Here is a 24,792-nt window from a genome sequence, read left to right on the forward strand (position 1 = left end):
TAGGACTAGCCACCATGCCAAGGACCTTTTCTAAAGTCACGGTAGTGGTAGTGGCGACCCTTCTAGTTCACCCCTATCTGGACAACTGGTTGATTCGAGCCAAGACATTGGAAGAGAGTCTTTGAGTCTCCCACAGGATGGTTTCCTTGCTACAGGAGTTATACTGGGTGATGAATCTAGCCAAGAGCAATTTGCAGCCATCTCAGAACCTGGGGTATCTCGGAGTTCGATTTGATACAAGGCAGGGCAGAGTGTTTCTATTGTAGTCTCTCTTAGATCTACTCGATTCTGTGAGTCCGATCCCCATGGAACTCTGTTCGTCCGACTGTGTGGTCTTTTTGTATAGGTCATGGGTTTGATGGCTGCCACATTAGAAGTAGTTTCCTGGGCGAGGGAACATATGCGCCCTCTTTGGCACACCTTGCTCTATGCAGTGAGGCTGCATAGACGGGAAATCCCAACCGGTGATTACATGTGGATCATCTCAGGAAGGGAATTTCCCTGATGATGCCGGATTGGTTGGTACTCACGACATACGCAAGCCTTCGGGGGTGGTGGGCTCACTGTCATTTTCCTCATTAAATTTCTTCTACCATTCAGATGTCCATTCTCCTAGAGTCACAAGATCCCTCTGCATTACCTCAAAGTCTGCTCCTGTTTTAACAACTTTGAATGATTGTTTTGTCATCTGCAATTTGATCACCTTACTTGTCATTTCCTTTTCTAGATCATGTTTTAATATATTAAACAGTAGGGATGTGCAATCGTTTTTCTCGAATTAGGCAATTTAATTCAGAATGGTTCAGGAGAACCGAAAAACGATCGATTTTTTTTCCAAAATTTCGGAAAAAATTCATTTTCAGGTTAGTGTGCACTATCTCCCGATAGTGCACACTAACGTGGCAGAGTTAGTGTGCACTATTGGGAGTTAGTGCGCACTAACGGGAGATAGCGTGCACTAACTCGAAAATCGGGGTCCCATAAAAAAAAAAAAAAACCTCGAATCACGGGAAAAACGAAATTCCCGCGGGGGTCCCCGAAACAAAGCCCAACACGATATTTAGACCCGAAGCACATCTCTATTAAACAGTACAGGTTCCAATTGTGGTACTCCTCCAATGACCATTCTCTATTTGTAGGAACTTTCATTTTCAGTTTTTATTATGATTTATTTTTAACAGGAATTTACCAGGATTTATTATGATAAGAACAAAAGCAGGAGAAGATCAATTGAAAAAAAACAACTTATTATTTTTCCAGATAAATATCAGAGTTTATTTTGGTGGATAGATCCCAGGATAAGAAACAACATCAGATTCTCCCAATTACCTACTCACTCAGCAGAATCCCCATTTCTACTTCCACCCCCTGCTAACATGCCTCTCTCTCTCTCCTGCCCCCACTGAGAATCTCTCTCAATCCCCCCTCCACCACTTACCCTCATACACATCTCAACAGCATTCATCTGTATTAGTGGTGGCTCCAGGCTTCTTCTCTTTCTCTCAGTAGCATGCTTACTAAGGCTCCCTTGCTCTGCAACACTGAACTTCTGCTTTTATGCAGGGCCAGGGAGCATGCTAGAAAGTGCTTCTGGTAGTCAGGGCCTGCTAAAATGCATTCACGGCACCAGATATCAGGCATATTGGCTGCTTGGGGGATGAGAAGGTAGGACATGAAACATTGCATGGGTGGCACTGGAGGGTGAGCACTTTCACTAGTGGAGGGTGGGACTTAAAACATAGAATGCAGCAGTGGCTGGAGGCTTTGAAACGCTGCATCTGGAGCTCTGGATCATCTTTTTAATCAGCCTAAAATTATGGTGAATATCATTTTAAACCAAATGTCACCTTTGGGAAAATTCTGGGATTTTATGGGTAAAAATCAGTTTAAACTGAAAATGAAGGACCCTATCTATTTGGTACACCAATCATGTAGTCCAAAACTATATTTCCTGTCTTTTAACCAGTTATAATCCACAATAGCACTCTACCCCCTATCCAATGACTTTTCAGTTTCTTGGGGAACTTTGCCAAATGCATTTGTCAAATGCCTTCTGACCTTTGTCTACATGTTTATTTACATGTTTAAAAAATTCTAAAAGATTGGGAATGCAAGAGTTCCCTTTACTAAAACCATGTTGATTCTTCCCCACTAAACCATGTCTGTCTGTATGGCCAATGATTTTGTTTTTAACAATAGCTTCTATCATTTTTTCATGCACTAACATCAGGCTCATGGCTCTGTTGTTTTCCAGATCACCCCTAGAACTCTTTTTAAAAATCATATTGGCCACCTTCCAGTCTTCAGATATTCTGGCTATTTTAAATGAAAATGTACAGATTACTAGCAACAGGTTTGCAGTTTCATGTTTTAATTATTTTATGACTCTGGGGTGAATGCCATCTGCTCCTGGTGATTTATTACTCTTTGATTTGTCTGTTAGATTTAGTCCATCTTCCATTATCAAAGTGATTTCTTTTAGTTTTTCACAATCATCAACATTAAAGAATGTTTCAGATGTGGTATGTTCCCAGCATTCTTCTAATTAAAGACCAAGGCAAAGAATGTATTAAGTTTTTCCGTCTTTTTCTTGTCCTCCATGAACAGTATGTTTTACCCTTTGGTCATCAAGTGGCCCAACTGACTCCCTCACAGTCTTTTTGCTTCAAATGTACTTGAAAGCATTTTTATTATTAGTTTGTTGCCTCTCTGGCAAGCTTCTTCTCAAATTCTTTCTTGGCCTGTCTTACTAATGTTTTACATTTAACTCATAGAAACATAGACATGATGGCAGAAGAAGACCAAACGGCCCATTCAGTCTGCCCAGCAAGCTTCACACTTTTTTTTTTCTCATACTTATCTGTTTCTCTTGGCTCTTAGTAACCTTTTGGTTCTATTTCCCTTCCACCCACACCATTAATGTAGAAAGCAGTATTGGAACTGCATCTAAGTGAAATATCTAGCTTCATTAGTTAGGGGTAGTAACCGCCGCAATAAGCAAGCTACACCCATGCTTATTTGTTTACCCAGACTATGTAATTCAGTCCTTGTTGGTTGTTCTCTGAATATAGATCCACTTTTCTTCATTCCCCCTGCCGTTGAAGCAGAGAGCTATGCTGGATATGCGTGAAGTACCGGTCTTCCTCCCCTGTCGTTGAAGCAGAGAGCTATGCTGGATATGCGTGAAGTATCGGTCTTTCTCCCCTGCCGTTGAAGCAGAGAGCTATGCTGGATATGCATGGAAAGTGAAGAATCGGTCTTTCACCCCTGCCGTTGAAGCAGAGAGCTATGCTGGATATGCATTGAAAGTGAAGTATCGGTCTTTCTCCCCTGCCGTTGAAGCAGAGAGCTATGCTGGATATGCATTGAAAGTGAAGTATCGGTCTTTCTCCCCTGCCGTTGAAGCAGAGAGCTATGCTGGATATGCATTGAAAGTAAAGTATCGGTCTTTCACCCCCGCCGTTGAAGCAGAGAGCTATGCTGGAAATGCATTGAAAGTGAAGTATCGGTCTTTCTCCCCTGCCGTTGAAGCAGAGAGCTATGCTGGATATGCATTGAAAGTGAAGTATCGGTCTTTCTCCCCTGCCGTTGAAGCAGAGAGCTATGCTGGATATGCATTGAAAGTGAAGTATCGGTCTTTCTCCCGTGCTGTTGAAGCAGAGAGCTATGCTGGATATAATATCAGACTTATTTGGTTTGGGGTAGTAACCGTCGTAACAAGCAAGCAACTCCCCGCTTTTTTGTGACTGCAAATCCTTTTTTCCACATTTCCTCTTGCCGTTGAAGCTTAGAGCAATGTTGGAGTCGCATTAACCGTGTGTATGTTTTTTGAATAAGGTTATTATCTCCAGGTAGTAGCCATCATACCCGCGAGCCACCCACTCTTCATTCACGTCCTCTAGACTTTATGGATCCACAGTGTTTATCCCACGCCCCTTTGAAGTCCTTCACAGTTTTGGTCTTCACCACTTCCTCCGACAGGGCATTCCAGGCATCCACCACCCTCTCCATGAAGAAATACTTCCTGACATTGGTTCTGAATCTTCCTCCCTGGAGCTTCAAATCATGACCTCTGGTTCTGTTGATTTTTTTCCAACGGAAAAGGTTTCTGGTTGTCTTTGGATCATTAAAACCTTTCAAGTATCTGAAAGTCTGTATCATATCACCTCTGCTCCTCCTTTCCTCCAGGGTTTACATATTTAGATTCTTCAATCTTTCCTCATAAGTCATTCGAAAAAGACCCTCCACCTTTTTGGTCGCCTTTCTCTGGACCGCCTCCATCTTGTCTCTGTCTCTTCGGAGATACGGTCTCCAGAACTGAACACAGTACTCCAGGTGAGGCCTCACCAAGGACCTGTACAAGGGGATAATCACTTCCCTTTTCTTACTCGATATTCCTCTCTCTATGCAGCCCAGCATTCTTCTGGTTTTAGCTATCGCCTTAACACATTGTTTCCCCGACTTCAGATCATTAGACACTATCACCCCAAGGTCTCTCTCCTGCTCCGTGCTCATCAGCCCTTCTCCCCCCTTCGAATACAGTTCATTTGGATTTCCACTCCCCATATGCATGACTCTGCACTTCTTGGCATTGAATTTCAGCTGCCATATCTTCGACCACTCTTCCAGCTTCCTTAAATCCCATCTCATTCTCTCCACTCCTTCCGGCGTGTCCACTCTGTTGCAGATCTTAGTGTCATCCGCAAAAAGACAAACCTTACCTTCTATCCCGTCCGCAATGTCGCTCACAAAGATATTGAACAGGACCGGTCCCAACACCGATCCTTGTGGTACACCACTTAAAACCGCTCTCTCTTCAGAGAGAGTTCCATTTACCATCACACATTGTCTTCTGTCCGTCAACCAGTTTGCAATCCAGGCCACCACCTCGGCACTCACTCCTAAGCTTCTCATTTTATTCACCAGTCTCACCAACTCACTAATACTTATGCTCTTGCCTATTCATTTGTCTATTCGATTTTTTGGATGATACCCTTTTGGCTTTTACTGCTTCTTTCACCTCATTATTAAACCATACCATACCAGTAGTCCTTTGGTCTTCCTTTGATCTTTTTTAATAATGGGTACATTTTATCTGTGCTTCCAGGATGGTATTTTTTCAATAATGTCCATGCCTCTTGCAAATTTTTAACCTTTGTAACTGCTCCTTTAGTTATTTTTCTAACTAATTTATTCATTCTATCATAGTCTCCCTTTTTAAAGTTATATGCTGTTGCAGTAGTTTTACTTAACGTCCTCTTTGCAGTTGTGAGGTCAAATTTCAATACATTATGATTACTATTGCTTCTTGGCCCCAACACAGTAACCCCTTGCTCCAGATCATATGTTCCACTGAGGATTAGATCTAAAGTAGCTGCCCCTCTCATCAGTTCTTGGACCAGTGCTCCATGAAATAGTCATTAATGATATCCAAAAGCTTGACCTCTCTAGCATGCCCAGAGACACATTGACCCAATCAATACTGGGTTAATTAAAATCTCCCATTATTATTATGTTGCAAAAATTATTTGCCTTTATAATTTCAGCTAGTATATTATAGTCTGTTTCTTATCTTGGCCATATGGCCACTGCTATACTCTTACCTTCTGACACTCATGGGATTTCTGTTCATAATGATTTCATGATACATTTTATTTTCTACAAGGATTTTTATCATGCTTGACTCTACGTCATCTTTTTCATATAGTGCCACCTGTGGCACCGTGAATGATCTGTGGCTGTCTATAGAACAGACTCAGGCTAGACTTTGGTTAGTCTTTCATAAACTTTATTAATAAACAACAGAAAAACAGCTCTGCTTACCATAGCAGTTCTTTCAACATAAAAACAGCAATGTAGGTTGTAGCTTTGCAATCTGGGCCTTCCCTGTGTTCCTTCTCCTCCTGGGGCCTCCCCCTTCTCGGCCTGGCTAGGTATACTTCTTTCCTGAAGTACTACATTTTAAGTCAATAATTTTTTTTTTATTGTCTGTTGGCACTAGACCTGAATGATTCTTTGAATCAGAATCCTCAATATTTTCCAGAATCATTTGATTTGATGAATTATCTAGAAAACGCTGGCCCTAAGATTTTAGAACAGGATACCTCTGAGTATCTTCGTCTGAGTCTCCTGAGTATCCAAGCCTTCGTCTGAGTCTCCTGAATATCCAAGTCTTCGTCTAAGTATCCAAGTCTACATCTGAATCCTCCGAGTATCCTGAGTCTTCGTCCAAGTCTTCATGTTCCTGCCCTCAGCCTCCTTCTGGCCTCATGCACTCGTCATTTCCTAGGGATGGGTCCGGAAGGGCTAGCAAGTGGCCGGAGGGCTACTCTCGAGATCAGCATTGTGTTGCTGGATTTCATTGGTGCGTGTAGGTCTAGTGGAGGGCTGAGCCTGCCTAGTTCCTGTTCCAAATAATCCTCGCCTTGTCTTCTCTCTAGCCTCGCTCCTGCTCCACCCATGCTTGTACCAGCTCACCTCCCGTGGTGTGTCTTGGGACTCCTCCCTGAGCCGTACCACGGTCCAAGGGCTCACATCCTACCTTAGATGGGACCGTGCCTCCGTGTTCCTAACAGGGCCTGAGGGTGCGCTCCGCAACATCAAGAAAGGCATAACAGTTTTCTTTGTTTAATACATGCGACTATTTCTTTAAGCACTTCATTTACACTAAGAAATCCGTGTAAATGTATTATTATATTTAAAAATGATTGTTATATAGTCTTTCTCTCCTCTCAGTGTTCCAGTGGGAACACTGAGAGGAGAGGATCACCTTGCTGGTTGCTGAAAGGAATCAGTAAGATTTTGCTTGGGATATTGTCTTTTTTAAAAGTATTGGGGCAAAGTTAACTATCTGGGAATATTATTTTATGTGTTTGTGTGTTTGTGCCTTTAATAATCAGAAAGGCAGTGAATAAACAAGTTAGACTGTTTGTTTGTTTTAAATAGTCAGTCAGTAAGGTAGCTAGTAAGCAGTAGGTAGTGTGTTTATTTTTAAAAGTCTGCAGAACTGAGTGTTCTGCAGACTTTTAAAGAACGGAATGTTTGTATTTAATACAAATTGAGTGTTTGTATTGAAAAAAAAAACAAAAAACCACAAAAAGTAGCCAGAAGCTAGAAATAAGCTAGGAGCAGTGTATACCTAAGTAAAAAAGTTGAATAGTTCAGCTCAGTTACTCACCTTGGAAAGGTGTTGAGGTAGTGTGATTGAGTTTGAATAGGAACCAACATTTGTTAATCAAGAGAGCAGTGAGTCACTCAGGAAAACTAACTGAAGTGTAAATCTCTAAAGGAACTGTTTTGTACTAATTTACCTTAGAAGCACATTATAAATTAGAAGGGAAGAGCTCAGTAACCCACATTCCAGTGGGAACACTGAGAGGAGAGGATCACCTTGCTGGTGGCTGAAAGGAATCAGTAAGATTTTGCTTGGAACATTGTCTTTTTTAAAAGTATTGGGGCAAAGTTAACTATCTGGGAATATTATTTAGTGTGTTTGTATGTTTGTGCCTTTAATAGTCAGAAAGGCAGTGAATAAATAAGTTAGACTGTTTTTATTTTTAAATAGTCAGTCAATAAGGTAGCTAGTAAGCAGTAGGTAGTGTGTTTATTTTTAAAAGTCTGCAGAACTCTAGAATTTGTTGCCAGAGGATGAGGTTAGTGCAGTTAGTATAGAGGTGTTTAAAAAAGGATTGGATAAGTTCTTGGAGAAGTCCATTACCTGCTATTAAGTTCACTTAGGGGCAGATTTTAAATACTTGCGCGATCGCGTACTTTTGTTCTCGCACCAGGCGCGAACAAAAGTACGCTGGATTTTATAAGATACGCGCGTAGCAAAATAGGCGCACCGGCACGCAAGGGCCCTGTGCGCGTAAATCCAGAAGGATTTACGCTCACGGGCCTTTTAAAATCCGCCCCTTAGAGAATAGCCACTGCCATTAGCAATGGTAACATGGGTACTTGCCAGGTTCTTATGGCCTGGATTGGCCACTGTTGGAAACAGGATGCTGGGCTTGATGGTCCCTTGGTCTAACCCAGTATGGCATTTTCTTATGTTCTTATGTTCTTATGAATTCTAGACATTTAACATCTTCCCCTTCTCCTATTCTGCATATTTAAAGGGGCATTTAGTCTGGCAGGATAATCCATGCTAAGCTTTTTCTTTTGATATATTACCTATATTCTCCTATGTTTTCTCCTCTTAAGTTGACTGATATATTAATGGAAGTGATTATGGATTTGAATTTGGCAATTGTTTTTTCTTTTCTTTCTTTTGTATTTCCATATGTTTCTTTGTGCAAAGATTTGAATACTTGTATAAATTGACTGAAATAAATAAATATAAAGTTTGAAAAAAATAAGTAAATACGCTTCATTATAAAAAGGGTCAAATGGTATTTAAAAGTAATATTAGTCATTCCATAGTCCCTTTTTTCTCACTATAATTGAGTTTTGTTTTATAATATAAGTCTGAAATACCTCAGGAATCTTAAGACTATTTTGTGTTAACTACTTAACAGTGAGTATTTATTTATTTATTTAACCAACATATATACCGCATTATCATGGAAGGTCATTGCAGAAACTCCTTTAGAACAATTTAAAGGACCAGCTACCGCTATCTGGCCTGGTCCTCCTTAACAACCCCAACCCCGCAAGGGATTATAGGTGAAAGGAGGCTCCCCTCACCACAATATAAGGAGTCAGGATCCAGAGGGGTTGGATGGGCCTCATAGAAAAGGCAGGAAGCTATTGTATGTTGAGGACTATAAGTAAGTTAAGGTCTACAAAGGTAAATAGCTTTTGTGCTATACTTATCTGCTATTGTGCATAACGTTTGTCTGTGAAAACAGCCAGAGTCTGCCTCTTTCTGTCCTCCTGGCTGTTTCTCCAAGCCTCGGCTGCTTCCAATTACCATACTGTTAATAACAGCTTCTAGAAATTACAGTATTTGTCCTCTGAAAAACTTAATACATAATAACAATACATATAATTTAGCCTTTTTATTTCAATAGGAATTGAATACTCTTCAACCCAAAATCAATTTTCGTCTGTGGCTTACTGCAGAAGTCCATGCAAAATTCACACCCATTTTGCTTCAATCAAGTTTGAAAATAACATATGAGGTAAGATAGTTATATAATATTTGAAGAGAGCTGATGAAAGGTTTCTTGCTACCCTATATGACTTCAAAAATGTGTTGCCCCCCTCACATTACAATTGTTGATGATACTTCCACCCAACCACCCTCCACTGCTGCTGATGTGCCTCCACTCCACCCCTTCTAGGGGTATCTACCACTGCGTGCTAACACATTTGCTCAACTTTTGAGTTGTACACTGGGCAATTGCTAACTGTCTAAATTCAGTCATTATGAGTCACCATGTAGTTTCATCTTGTTCTCTTGCTTTGAAAGTATGCTCAGAAGAGGGAGTAGGTAAGACAGCAGCTCTGAAGATATTGTGTATATGCCACCCCCCACAATCTGATCCATGAACAACCAACTTGGCAGTAAGGAAAAGTAAAGGGTGGTAGTGAGGAGTTAGAGAGCTTCCACAGCAAGGGGTAAAAGGACCTGGAGGAGTGTCGGTGGGGGGAAAGTGTGATAGCAGAGGGTAATTTTGACATCCCATGAAGCTTGCCATTTGGGTCGTGCCAATGCTGAGAAGAAACTCTATAATTCACATTCAGAAATCTGAATTTTAAAAAATACATACAAAACAATTTAAAACATCAAAAGTAAATTAATCAAATATTTAAATTGAAAATTAAAAAATATATGTTTACCTTTTTCCCCTCAACATACTACCTGTCTCCTCTTCTTTCATCTGCTGGCTTCTCCTGACTTCCCTATTTTCTTTCCATTTTACTTTTCCTTCAATGAATCTCATTCTTTTTCCAGCTTACCCTCCTTCCAACTGACATAGTTTCTCTTAGCTATTATTTCTCCCCATATCTCTCCTTTCTGCCTTTCTTCCATCCATCAGCACTTCACATATCTCATTCTTTTTTGTCTCATACCTTTTTCACCTATCTCACATCTATTTCCCATCTCATTTCTCTATTACCCCATCCCAGCCTTCCCTCTTCTACCTATTCCCACCCATCTATCTATTCTTTACCATCTCTCAGCCCTCTTTCTTCCCTTTCCATTAACCCTTCTTAGTTTTACAGCTCTATTTCCCTCATTGCCTCTATAACCCTCTCCTCTCTTTCCTCATATCCCCCCTCCCTTTGGGGTGGATTTTAAAAGGAGCGCGAATAGCCTACTTTTGTTTGCGCTCCAGGCGCAAACAAAAGTACGCTGGATTTTAGTAGATACGCGCGGAGCCGCACGTATCTGCTAAAATCCTGGATCGGCGCGCGCAAGGCTATGGATTTTGTATAGCCGGCGCGCGCCAAGCCGCGCAGCCTACCCCCGTTCCCTCCAAGGCCGCTCCGAAATCGGAGCAACCTCGGAGGGAACTTTCCTTTGCCCTCCCCTCACCTTCCCCTCCCTTCCCCTACCTAACCCACCCACCCGGCCTGTCTAAACCTCCCCCTTACCTTTGTCGGGGGATTTACGCCTCCCGGAGGGAGGCGTAAATCCCCGCGCGTCAGCGGGCCTCCTGCGCGCCGGGACACGACCTGGGGGCGGGTCCGGAGGACGCGGCCACGCCCCTGGGTTGCCCCGGGCCGTAGCCACGCCCCGGACCCGCCCCCGGAACGCTCCCGACACGCCCCGAAAACGCCGCGCGGTTTGGGCCCGCCCCCGACACGCCCCCCCGACACGCCCCCTCCGAAAACCCCGGGACTTACGCGAGTCCCGGGGCTCTGCGCGCGCCGGTAGGCCTATGTAAAATAGGCTTACCGGCGCGCAGGGCCCTGCTCGCGTAAATCCACCCGGTTTTGGGCGGATTTACGCGAGCAGGGCTCTGAAAATCCGCCCCTTTTGGTGCCCTATTTGTCACTTTATCCTTCCACTTGTGTTCTCTCTGCCCTTCTTTCCTCCCTCTCATTGTTCCCCCACCTCTCTCTCCTCTTTTCCCAATAGCTCCTTTCTGTTCCTTCTCCCCTCCCCCTCTCTTCTATTTATTTATTTATTTGGAACTTTTATATACCGACATTCATGTGCAAAAGTACATATCATATCGATTTACAGCGAAACGAGAGAAGCATAAACGAATGCATTACATCGAACAGGGGTTACAGGAACTGGAATACAACTTACAAAGAAATACTATGTTCTTCCTGATACATAACAGGGTGGCCAAAACTGAACTTAGATAGAAAATATATCATGAAAGGAAACATATCCAGAGTAAATTCGTGACTAGTGGGTTGAGGTGAATAGTGAGATGCAGAACTGAATGCGAGGTAGAATCATTGTTTAGATTTCGGAAAACTTGACTAAAGAGTAGTCCAGTTATAAAAGAAGAAGCAATGGATGGATCATCTGAATTTACTGAAAAGCTTGAGAGAAGAGCCAGATTTTGAGGTTTTTTTTTAAGGTTGCCGAGCATCTTTTTTGCCGGAGGTCTGGCGGGAGAGCATTCCATTGCGAAGGGCCAGCTGTGGAAAGAGCTTGTTTCCTTAAGGAGGATTTGACAGGGGGGGCATACAGTGTGTCTCTATAAGCAGATCTGATTGGTCTAGCAGGATTATGGTGACGAAGAGGGATATTTTGCTCAGGTGGAGTGAGATTGTGTATGGCTTTGTGTATAATCATTAGGACTTTATACTGGATTCTAAATTTGATTGGGAGCCAGTGAAAGTTACGCAGGATGGATGTGATGTACTCTGTTTTGCTTGTGCTCTCTTCTGACTCCTTTGCTTTCATCTGTGGTTCCCCTCAAAATCTCTTGTCTTCTCTTACCCCATTCTATCCTTCCTTTATGACCCTCTTTCTGTTCCTTTCCCTCCCATTAGTCATGTCTTTAAACTAACAACCATAGGGGTGAATTTTCAGACATACGCGCGGGTGTATATGTGTGCGTGCTACCCGGCGCACACACATGTATGCCCAATTTTATAACATACGCACACGCATGTTAAAGAATCAGGCATCGGTGCATGCAACGATGCCTGATTTTATGACCAACCAACTTACCCTCTAGCCTGACCTTCCCACCCCTTCCCCTAGCCTTTCCACCCCTAACCTACCCTACCCCCCCCCCCCTTCCCCATTTTTATTTCAGGCGCAAGTTGCACGTGCCAGCAGCCTGCCGGCATGCAATCCTCTGACACAGCGGCAAATGGCTCTGGCCCCGCCCCTGGACCACCCCACCCTTCCTCTTTTGTAAAGCCCCGGGACTTAAACGCATCCCGGGTCTTTACACGCATCGCTGGGCTTTTATAAAATAGGCCTGGCACGTGTAGAGTTTTAAAATCCAGCCCATTTTGTAGTTCCTTTAGAAGGCTGTTCTAATATTGCAGTTATGTAATGGAGCAAAGAAGAAGAAATTAAGTTAATAAAGCAGAAAAGAGAAACTTAGTAGGAGAAGAGTTATAGTTTGTTTAAAAACTTCCTTCTCCCAATTATTGTGGCTGACATAGAGAAGAGAAGAAGGAGAATCCATGAATTAGCAGTTCTAACTTTTCTTCACTCTTCCTTTTCAGGAGAAATATAACCTTGCTCTCCAAGCCCTGGGAACAAAACTGAAAGCTAATCACTCATGTTCTTTCAAGCCACTTAAAAAAACATAAACTTAAAACAAAAATAAGCCAAATCATGATGAAAAGCTCTACTTGTGTGGCTATTTATTTGTACACACAGAATATTTAATCTAATCTAATTTTTTATTTTTATCCCGCCTTTTGTAGCTAGACAGCCTCTTCAAAGCAGATTGCATATTGGGTGGTTAGTCAATTAATGCATTGTATTACATATTAAAGCATTATATTACATATAGTTTGCATGCTTCTTGGTATCATGGAATGTTCATATAATAGATGACAGTTATGATTTCTACAGTATAATAGTTGCCAGTTATAATGTACAAAGAACAGCTTATTCAATTAATTCCAGATGTTTACAAACAGTAGCTTAGTTAATTCATCATTATTTGCATTTAATGTGGGTTGTTAGGTCAGATTAGAGGGTGCTGGTCTGTTAGATAAGTAGCCATTGTTATGCTCAGGCTTGTGAACCCTTGGGCTGATGGGAGAATGGTATACCTTAGGAGGTGGATCCTTAGGTTCTCCCGTCGGGTGGCGAGGCTGAACAGAAGATGTGACCGGCTGACACTCGGCACTTGAGACTGAGGTGACCGGGGAGGCAGATGAAGAGTCGTAACGTCGAAGAAGCCAACTGGGTCTTTGCCACTGGAAGCCCGCAGTCTCCCCGGGAGGAGCCCGTAGGCACCCGGGCCGCTGGGACTTAGGTGGACCTTTGAGAGGTCAAGGAGTCGTGAGGTCGGTGCAAGGGCCAACTGGAGCTTCACCCCTGAAAGCCCACGGTCCCCCCGGGAGGAGCCCGTAGGCACCCGGGCCGCTGGGACTTAGGTGGACCCTTGGAGACGATGGTCCAGAAGAAGTCCAAGGTCAAGTGCCAGAGGGTTGTCGCTTACCAGTCCGAGGTCATACACCGAGGGATCTGCGCTTGCCAGTCTGAAGTCACATACCAAGAATCACCGCTTGCCAATAAGTCAGGTACCAAGGAATCAACGAGACGAGACAGGAACCAGGAAGCAAGGATCCGAAGCACAAGAAGACTCACCGAAGCAAGCAGACTCGAACAACGCTGGAAGCTGTTGCCAAGTCAGGGAATGAGCAGAGGAAGTCTCCTTATATACTTCCTCTGCTTTGGCTCATTGGAAACAGGTGTATGCAATTAAAGGGACGAGGTCCCTTTAAATCCAGTGAGGAGGCGTGGTCTCGTGCCTAAGATGGCGGTGGCCATCTTGAATTTCGGCCATGGAGGAAAAGCTGCCCGAAGCCGCGAGGGAGTAGCAGGGATGGCTCCCAGCCCGGCGTCCACTGCAGAGGGCTGTGCCAACGCGCGGGAACGATCGACAATGGGCTTCTGCAGCTTTCCCCGATACTGCCGCGGCAGGTCGCCATCGCGGTTCAGGTAGGGGGCCGCGGACGGCCGCGGAACAACAGTACCCCCTCTTTAGGGCGTCTCTCCAGAGGCCTGGGTTTAGACGGATGGTCTCTATGGAACTGCTCGAGCAAACCCTGGTCTAGGATGTTGGCCAACAGCTCCCAGGTGTTTTCTTTGGGGCCGAAACCCTCCCAACTAGCAGATACTCCCATTTCTTTTGATGCTTTCACACGTCCAACACCTCGGACCTGATAGGTGAGGTCATCTTCAGAGGCGATAGGTTGGGGAGTCGGAGGCGTACTGGAAGGCCAAGATAGCACCAGAGGCTTCAAAAGGGAGGCATGGAACGTGTTGTGGATCTTGAGTGAAGGCGGTAGTCGAAGCTGGTACGACACTGCCCCAATCCGACGGAGGATGGGAAAAGGTCCAATAAATCGAGGAGCCAGTCGCGCTGATGGCAATTTCAGACTAATAAATTGGGTCCTCAACCATACCTTTTGACCGGGTCTCAGCGGCGGGTACGGCCTCCGTCGCTGATCGGCATACTTCTTTGCCTCCTGACTGGCTTTGAGGAGGGCATGCCGTGTGGAGACCCACAGATGATGCAGGTTCGTCCTCTGAGAGTTGGGCTACCGGGGACGTGACAGAAATGGAACCAGCAGCGGCGGCGTGGCTGCTTCCCATAGACTATTTGGAATGTAGAGGACCCGGTAGCCGTGGAAAGGTGTGAATTGAGTGCAAATTCCATCCATGGAAGTAGACTTGCCCAGTCGTCCTGTTTCTCATTTACATAGATGCGGAGGAACTGCTTTAGAGTTTGGTTCGTCCTCTCCGCTAGACCATTGGTCTGAGGGTGGTAAGCAGAAGTATAGTCCAGAGTGACGTCGAACTTCTGGCAGGGGCCTCCAGAATCTGGCAGTACATTGGGGGCCTGGATCTGAGAGGATGCTTCTGGGTAGACCATGCAGTCTAAAAATGGTGCTGGACGAACAGCTGGGCCAATTGTGGTGTGGATGGCAACCCTGGGAGGGGCAACGAAGTGTGCCATTTTGCTAAACCGATTGATGACCACCCATATGACAGTGTTCCCACTGGATGAGGGCAGATCGACCACGAAGTCTGGCCGCAAGATTGGTCCATGGTTCCGAAGGAGCTAGTAATGGCTGAAGCAAGCCTGGGGTCGAATCTGGAATCCTCTTATGATGGGCACATGACTGACAGGACTCTACATAGGACCGGACATCGTTGTTGACCTTCGGCCACCAATAGTAAACAGCGAAGGGTTTGTAAGGTCCAATGTCCCGGATGACCGGAGGCAATGGGAATCATGAGCAAACGCCAGAACTTGTTTCCGCAGGTGCGGCGGAACAAGGGTTTTTCCCGGGAGGAATGGTCGTGGTGGCAGACAGCAGAACACATGATGGCTCGATGATAAACCGGGAATCATCTGAGGTTTCTGTGGTCTCGAAGACACGGGACAGGGCGTTGGTCTTGAGATTCTTCCCGACCGGTCTATAGTGTAGGACGAAGTTGAAGTGGGTGAAGAATAACGCCCATCGTGCCTGTCGAGGATTGAGTCGCTGTGCCCGATGCAGGTACTCAAGTTTTGTATGATCCGTGTAGACCGTAAACTGATGTTGTGCCCCCTCCAACCAGGGACGCCATTCTTCTAAGGCCACTTTAATGGCCAAGAGCTCCTTATCGCCAATGGCGTAGTTCCGCTCTGCCGGGGAGAACTGGCGAGAGAGGAAGGCACAAGGGATGTAGCTTGTGGTGGTTCAAAGTTTGGCTCAGAATGGCTTACACGCCTTCTGAGGATGCATCCACTTCTATGACGAACGGCCGTTGCGGATCCGGATGGTGAAGGCACGGCTGTTGCAGGAATGCCTCTTTAAGTCGGAGGAAGGTGGCCTCCACCCCCGGAGGCCAGTTCTTGGGGTCCGTGCCTTTCCGAGTCAAGGCTGTCATCGGGGCAACAATGGACGCATAATGGGGAATAAAGGAATTGTAGTAGTTGGCGAAACCCAAAAACCGTTGGAGTGCCTTCAGTCCGGACGGTTGCGGCCATTCCCGAATGGCTTTTAGTTTCTGGGGTCCATACGGAATCCCTCACTGGAGACAATATACCCCAGGAAGGGAAGGGACACTCACTCGAAGAGGCACTTTTCTAGTTTTGCATAAAGGGGTAGATTTTAAAAGGTTACGCGCATAAGTTATGCGCTTAACCCTTTAAACCCCCCCCCTGCACGCGCCGAGCCTATTTTGCATAGGCTCGGCGGCGCACACAAGCCCCGGGACGTGCGTAAGTCCCGGGGCTTTCCGGGGGGGGGGCGTGTTGGGGGGACGTGTCGGGGCCAACGCAACATTCGGGGCGTTCCGGGGGGGGGCGAGTCTGGGGCGTGGTGCCGGTCCGGGGCGATTCGGGGACGTGGTCAAGGCCTCCAAAATCACTCCCGGGCGGGGGAATTGCGCGGCGGCGGCCGATTGGCGTAAGCGAGTTACGCCTGCTTGAAGCAGGAGTAACTTTCACGATAAAGGTAGGGGGGTGTAGATAGGGCTGGGGGAGTGGGTTAGGTAGGGGAAGGGAGGGGAAGGTGGAGGGAGGCCGAAGGAAATTTCCCTCCAAGGCCAGGCAGCGCGCGCAGGGCTCGGCGCGCGCAAGGTGCACAAATGTGCACCCCCTTGAGCGCACCGACCCCGGATTTTATAAGATAAGCGCGGCTACGCGCATATCTTATAAAATCCGGCGTACTTTTGTTTGCGCCTGGTGCACGAACAAAAGTACGTGCATGCGTACATTTATAAAATCTACCCCAAAATCTGTTCTCTCTTAAATGTTGTAGTACCTGGACGACGTGCTGACAGTGAGTGGCCAGGGAATCAGAGAAAATCAAAATGTCGTCAAGGTACACGACCACACACCGATACAAGAGATCGCGGAGTATTTTGTTCATGGTGTTCTGAAACACTGCTGGAACATTACAGAGCCCGAACGGCATCACCAGGTACTCATAGTGGCCGTCTCAGGTGTTGAAGGCTGTTTTCCATTCGTCTCCCTCCTTGATGCGAATCAGGTTATAGGCCCCTCGGAGATCCAACTTGGCAAAGACCTTCGCACCTTGCAGACGATCGAAGAGCTCGGAGATGAAGGGCAAGGTGTACCAGTCCTTGACCGTTATGGCATTTAGGCCCCGGTAGTCGATGCAAGGGCGGAGGGTTCCGTCCTTCTTCGCAACGAAGAAGAACCCAGCCCCCGCTGGAGATGTTGACTTGTGAATGAAGCCCCTCTCCAGATTCTCTTTGATGTATTGAGTCATGAATTGTGTCTCCACCGGCGAAAGGGCATAGGTGCGCCCCCGAGGAGGTTCAGTGCCAGAGAGGAGGTTGATGGCGCAGTCGAAAGGCCGGTGAGGCAGAAGTATCTCGGCCTTTTGCTTAGAAAAGACATCCGCGTACATGGCACAGGAGGCCGGCAGGCCCTGAAGACTGGCGAGCGTGGTGGAGCATGAGACTGGAATTACCAGTTGGAGGCAATTGTCGTGGCAATTCGACCCCCATTGGGTCAGCTGCAATGTTTTCCAGTCGAACTGAGGACCGTGTTCCAGAAGCCAGGGAAGACCCAGGACGACAGGGTGTATGGAATGCTCCAAGATATGGAAGGGTATCCGCTCATGGTGAAGGAGCCCAACCCTCAACTGGATGGGTTCCGTGATATGTGTCACTCGTCCTGGGAGGGGCTTGCCTTGAATTGATGAGATGACCAATGGAGCTGGAACACGGACCTATGGAATCTTCAAGTGTTCCACCAGGCTCTTCATGATAAAGTTGCCGGCCCCGGAATCTACCAGAGCTAACGTGTGGAACTCACCGTCCGCAGACGGATCCGAAGCACAGGAAGTCTCATCGAAGCAAGCAGACTCGAACAAAGCTGGAAGCTGTTGCCAAGTCAGGGAATGAGCAGAGGAAGTCTCCTTATATACTTTCTCTGCTCTGGCTCATTGGAAACAGGTGTATGCAATTAAAGGGACGAGGTCCCTTTAAATCTAGTGAGGAGGCGTGGCCTCGCGCCTAAGATGGTGGTGGCCATCTTGGATTTCAGCCGTGGAGGAAAAGCTGCCCGAAGCCGCGAGGGAGGAGCAGGGACGGCTCCCAACCCGGCGTCCACCACAGAGGGCCGCACTGACACGCGGGAACGACCGACAACGGGCTTCTGCAGCTTCCCCCAATGCTGCCGCGGCGAGTCGCAATTCAGGTAGGGGACCGCGGCTGCGGACGGCTGCAGCCACGGAACACAACAGCCATGTTTTCATTGGATTGGAAATACATATAGTTCTTCATTCCTTTCAGGTAGGAAAGGTGGGGAGAGAAGTGGATTCCATAGTTCTGGTGCTAATCCTGTGAAAGCTCTGATTCCATATTAGGTACTACCACCAAAGAAAGAGATCTAGGCGTCATAGTGGATAACACATTGAAATCATCGGTTCAGTGTCCTGCGGCAGTAAAAAAAGCAAACAGAATGTTGGGAATTAGTAGAAAGGGAATGGTGAATAAAACGGAAAATGTCATGATGCCTCTGTATCACTCCATTCGTGAAACCGCACCTTGAATACTGTGTACAATTCTGGTCGCCACATCTCAAAAAAGATATAGTTGAGATGGAGAAGGTACAGAGAAGGGCGACCAAAATGATAAAGGGAATACAACAGCTCCCCTATGAGGAAAGACTAAAGAGGTTAGGACTTTTCAGCTTGGAGAAGAGACGGCTGAGGGGGGATATGATAGAGGTGTTTAAAATCATGAGATGTCTAGAACAGGTAAATGTGAATCGGTTATTTATTCTTTCGGATAATAGAAGGACTAGGGGGCACTCCATGAAGTTAGCATGTGGCACATTTAAAACTAATCTGAGAAAGTTCTTTTTGACTCAGCGCACAATTAAACTCTGGAATTTGTTGCCAGGGGATGTGGTTAGTGCAGTTAGTGTAGCTGGGTTTAAAAAAGAATTGGATATGTTCTTGGGGGAGAAGTCCATTACCTGCTATTAATTAAGTTGACTGCTATTACCAGCAACAGTAGCATTGGATAGACTTAGTTTTTGGGTACTTGCCAGGTTCTTATGGCCTGGATGTTTCGGGAGAGCTAGGAAGCGGTCACAAATCCGGTGAGGTTGTGTTCCCTTGGACCATGGCGTGACTGTAGAGAGCAATAAAGAAAAAATTAGGGATTAACTAGTATACAATTGAAAACCAAAAAAATCCACTAGTTAATATTTCTTATATTGGCACCAAAATAAGTCCTTCAATTTCAAAGTTGCAACTTGCAATTAAAATCTTTTTCTTTATTTAACTAATGTTAAAAATTGTCAACTCTTATATATTTTTTGTCATTTTTTCTATATTTTCATTTTGTCAGTTATTTTTTTCCTTTATTAAATTTTTATAAAACTGAAGATTAGACCTCAGCACCGGCATATGGTTCTGACAATGAGCAGAAACTTGTCGCCGAGTTGGTACAATCACCGGTCTATCATCGCCCTATGCATTTTTTAATTTTTCTTAAAAAATCTTTTTATGCTGGAATGTGCAACCACGCGGTGTGTTAGTTGCACTGCATCTCCAAAGTGTTAGACTTGAACTCAGAACCAACACGGTCTCTGGTAGTCACAATTGGAAATAAACTGAAACAGTTTTATGCTGTGCCACCCGACTCCATGGTTAGAACAAACAAAAACTTGTTTCCTATACTGGCAAGTAATAAAGTTGTAATCCCGACAAACAATTACTTATCTTAATCGGCCACTTTGTTTATAGCCCAGACATATTCTTGGCTGAGGGAACCGCTTAAATTTCTTTGCGGAAGCCGCCAAATTGCCGACGTTGTCAACGTTTCGGAACCTGCATCAGGGCGGGCTTTTCTGTGGACTATACCGTCTCAATCGAGACAATTTTTAACGTTAGTTAAATAAAGAAAAAGATTTTAATTGCATGTTGCAACTTCGAAATTGAAGGACTTATTTTGGTGCCAATATAAGTAATATTAACTAGTGGATTTTTTTGGTGACTGTAGAGAGCTCCGTAGAAGCACCGAGTCAGGTAAGACGTGTCCAAGCACAGGCGGACAGGCTGAAGACCAGGGACTCTGACCTCCGCCAAACCTGACTCATCACTCGATAGCCCTTTCGGACCTGACGTATGGAAATGGAAAATATGTCAGGATGGACAGAGGTCGAGGACTGGCGATGGTACTGGAACAAGACGAAGACTCTAAGACATGGTCAGACGGGGACACTTGGAAGACATGGTTAGGCAAAGATACCTGAAGACATGCTCAGACGAGAACACTTGAAGACAAGGTCAGATGAGGATGCTTGAAGACACGATCAGACGATACTTGAAGACATGGTCGGGCGAAAACATGAGGCAAAAATGCAGGGTTAAGGCAAGGCTCAGGCAGTCTATGGATCAGCTAAGGCAAGGCTATGGCTAGGCTATGGCAAGGCTGAGGCAGGGTTGAGGAAGACAAGGACTCTTGATGAGTGAACAGACGACAGCAATATAAAACGCAGCATGGAGTGGAATCCGGATAGCACGCTAACTCACACAGCCAGAGAGGAGGCTTCAGTGGCCAGGCCGGCCCTCAGGCTATCCACTGACAGCACAGCCCGCCGGAGGCTAGGCGAGGCCGGAGCCCAAGACATTGGAGGACAAGGCTTCAAAGTGTGGAGCCGGAAATAGTGAACGCCAAATGGCGGAACATCTGGAGACTAGACGGTGAGGTTATCTGGAGACAAGGACATTGGAGACATCAAAGACATCTGAAGGCAGATTCATCTGGGGTATCCAAGACAAGGACATCAGGACCTCAAACCTCCAAGGCACTCAACCAAGAGCAGCGAGGAGGCGCTAGAAGAGAGGACATTCAGACACCAGGCCTTCCGGACTTCGGGCCTGCAAGGCAGAACAACTGAACATCTAATGATTAGGACTATTTCAGAGGAAGACATCTGCGAACAGGAGCATCTGAAATAGAGACGTCAAGGGAAACAGGACATCTGGAAGCAATCATCTGTAGACTGAGACATCTGTGGACAAAGACATCTGTAAACAGGAACACGGGATCCGACGAGATGCCAGGACATGGAATGATAATGAAGACGAAGGATCAGGAACCACAAAGGAAGACAAAGGAATTCCCACAAAGAACAGAATGTCTTGAAGAAGCAAGATGGACTTTGGAGCCCCCTGGACAGAAGAGATGGAACAACAAGGAATCCAGGAGCAGGCAGCTCCTTGCGAAGGCAACAAAGATCTGAAGACAGAGCCCTTTTGTAGGGCTGAATAGGAAATGGCTTGATGACATCACCAGGAGGAGCCAAGGGACTACTCCCACCGCTGGTCCTTTAAAAGACAGAAGGAGGCGCGGCCTCACGCCTAAGGAGGCAGGAGCCTGGAGAGCGGCTTCCCTGCCGCAGACCAGAGCAGGAGTGGCACTAGGCCATGAAACCAGACCCAGCGTGAGCGGCGGCCTTCAGGCTGCAGAAAGAAGTTGAAGGCGGCTCCGTGCCGCGGAGTAGAAGCGTCAGCGGCCTTCTGGCCACATGGTTGAACAGAGGCGGCTCCATGCCACAAAGAGGGAGCTGAAAGCAGCAGCAGCAGCCCTGCCATATTACCCCCATCCTCAAAGATCTGCATTGGCTACCTGTCACATACCGGTTAACATATAAAGCCCTCTCTATCATTCACAAATCCCTACACAACGAAAATATGTTCTGGTTCAAGGAGCACCTCATTCTTCACACCTCATCCAGACCCACCAGAAAACAGTACTTGGCAACTCTATACACACCCTCACCTAAACACACAAAACATATGACCACCAAAAACCACACCCTCTCCATTGCTGGTCCTCTGCTTTGGAATTCCATGCCCGCCAGTCTTCGCCAAGAAATATGCCCAAAGAAATTTAAGCAGAATCTCAAGACCAGGCCTGCTCCTGCTGATTGCAATTTCTCCCACTCCCAGGGCAGCAAACATGTCTGCTACTTAGTATATAGATTCTAAACACCCCCTTCCCCCATAATGTGCACTCTTCCTTGCTCCAGATTTGTATATATCTTTTTTGTCAATGCTGCCAGGTCTATTCTCTGAATATAAGTTTCTTTCAGGTTATTTGACTTCAGTTATTTGTAAATTATGTTGCATGTTATCTTGTTGTTGGTTGAACCTCTTCTATGCCCCCCCCCCCCCCCAATTCCTCACATTCGTACCTAGTTTGCTTGAAACTCAATTTCTCAAATTATTGTTTATTGTAAAGCCTGTTGCTAATTTATGTTTCTATGTAAACCAATGGGATGTTCCCAACGACTGTAGGTATATAAAAATTTTCAAATAAATAAATAAAGGACTCATAGAAAGAAGAGCTAGGGAAGTAATGAAAACTCAACCAGTCTCTTAATTAAATTTTAAAACAAAGGGAGAGAAGGGGCAGAGATACACATGAACCCACCATGATGGCCCAGTTCCTTCTATGTATAAGAAGAGGAGAAGTCTCATTGCTACAATAAGTTACATCTAGTACTCATCAATACATGTTCTCCCCATCTCACTCAACCTGAGGACAGTATAGAGGTTGTAAGGACTCAAAGGAGGAAGTGCTGTGTGAAATATGGGTCCAGCAAGTATCTTGGCCTTGCATGCTGCCCATTAATCACCACACTGCAGAGCTCATACTGTAGCTAAGGAAGAAGAGGCATGCATGATTACACATGTTCCCAGAAAGGAGCTCCTACACATTTAAGAGCCATCATTGGTGTCTCTTGATGCTGCAAAGTGCTAAGAGAAGAGACCAGGTGCTGGCATGGATCTGAGTATTAAGCAGTGGTGACTTTTCCATGGCACACCTGATCAGATCTGAAGGTACATCAGTGTGCCATGAAACACTGCTCTAATGCCAGCTGCCATGCTACTGGACACTCCAATTGGTAATATATAGCCCCTCAAACAAGGTAAAATTGCCTAAACTTCATCTGGAATTCTATTCCTGATGACCTAAGGAAGATCACAAATCATATAGAATTTAAAAAAAACCCATTTTTCAAGTGCCTTTAATAATGCTTCAGCGTCTTAAGCTTGTCATCAGTAGGCACCCCTTTGGCACTTAAAATACATTCTTGCCCCTCCCTTGCCCTGACTCATCCTTTCTAAATCAACAGGCACATTCATTTTTCGTAGAGATTCATCCGACTGTTTACGCATATTGTCTTACTCTGTTTTTATGTTTTTGATTTTACCTTCTTATCTTACCTTAATTATGTATATTTTTACCATGTAAACCATTTTGATCAACAAGACATTGTAAAAACGGTATACAAACACTTTTATATACATAAATAAATAAACTAGTAAGATTCTGATGTGGTACCCAAACAGTTTAGTATTTCTCCCTTTACTTTCTCGCAATCTTTTTTGTCCATTTCTGACAAAACCCAGTCAGAAGCCTGTGATTTCCCAGTCACCACTGGAGCTATACACAGGGTTAATTTGTTTTAGGGTCAGGCTGCCTCTTTGGCCATGCAATGAAATGTCACCTTAAAGGCTTTCCAGTCTTCTCCCAGGCCTAGTTTTGTTACATTACATTAACATTTATATACTGCCTAATTAAATGTAAAGGATTGCCCTAAGTGGTTTTCAACATCATAAGAATGCTTTACGTAAAATGTAATAGATAAATATATAAAGCTATAATAAATTCAAAATTAAAAAATATTCAGTAACCAAAATATACTACACACAGGGAATTTGATATTCAAAAGCATTTCTAATGTGGAAAAATGCAACTGAAAATCAGCACCAAAAGAATATAGCCAGTTAACTGGCCATCTAGCTTATAAAAAAAAAAAAAAAAAACAGCCCAGCAGGCCTGGTGGGCCAATCCCCAACCCAGTGCCAAAAAAATGGGGCCTGCCAGGCCAAGCCTCTCCAAACATTTAGGTAAAGGTGAACAACTATGAGGCAGATCATTGCCCCTCCCCCAGCTCCCCCACGTCTACAGTTGGTTAAGAAAATCTTAGCTCCAACCCCTCCTCATCCCTTCTCCACCACCTCTTTCAGACCAATCCTAACGCTCCAATCCACCCAGCATCCTCCCAAAGTTCTTACTGCTACCAGTATCACAGAATTCTCTTGTAACAGCAATGCTAGAAGTGTAAGCTATCAGTGTTGCTGTTGGTGTAATTCTGGAAGCTGCTGGAGCAGAATGAGAGTATTGCATCCCAGTGGCAGTAAGGGTTTTGGGAGGATGCTGGATAGGATGAGAAGGTTATACTTGGTCTCGGGAAGAGAGGGGAAGGGGGAATAATAAGGGGACAAAGGCAAGTCTTTTCTTGATCAATGAGGGGGGAAGTCAAGGTGGGAGAGGTGATGATTGGCCCCATTCCCTATAATTTTTACCTCAGTGTTTGGGGGGGGTGGGGGGTGTGACTTGGGCTGGCAGGCCCCATTTTTTGTTCCACTGGGGGTGGAGGTAAGGAATTGGTCCTCCTGGGCCAATAAGACTGCCTTTTCTTAAGCCTGGTCACCATTTATATGGCTGTATTCTTTTGATTGTAGACAATCAAGCTCAACGTTATCTGGATATACATACCCAAATTATGTTGAAACCTAACCAGTGATATTCAAACATAGGCCTGGATTTATCAAAATGCGCTAAATATCGCATGCGATAGGAAAAGGGGTGTGTTTTATGGTAATAGGCAGTTTATTGCAAAGTGCACT

At 45.3% G+C, this 24,792-nt stretch overlaps 1 protein-coding gene across 1 annotated transcript in view; it reads left to right on the top strand.

Annotated features, from left to right (window-relative positions):
* DYNC2H1 (dynein cytoplasmic 2 heavy chain 1) overlaps nt 1-24,792 on the top strand; it is a 1,848,033-nt gene that overhangs the window by 1,441,898 nt on the left and 381,343 nt on the right. Inside the window, exon 78 of the mRNA XM_029602426.1 lies at nt 9,012-9,122. Within this exon, the coding sequence (XP_029458286.1) occupies nt 9,012-9,122 (111 nt within the window). The remainder of the gene's footprint in view (nt 1-9,011; nt 9,123-24,792) is intronic.

The sequence above is a fragment of the Rhinatrema bivittatum genome, chromosome 5 (assembly GCF_901001135.1).
Source record: "Rhinatrema bivittatum chromosome 5, aRhiBiv1.1, whole genome shotgun sequence".
NCBI lineage: Eukaryota > Metazoa > Chordata > Amphibia > Gymnophiona > Rhinatrematidae > Rhinatrema > Rhinatrema bivittatum.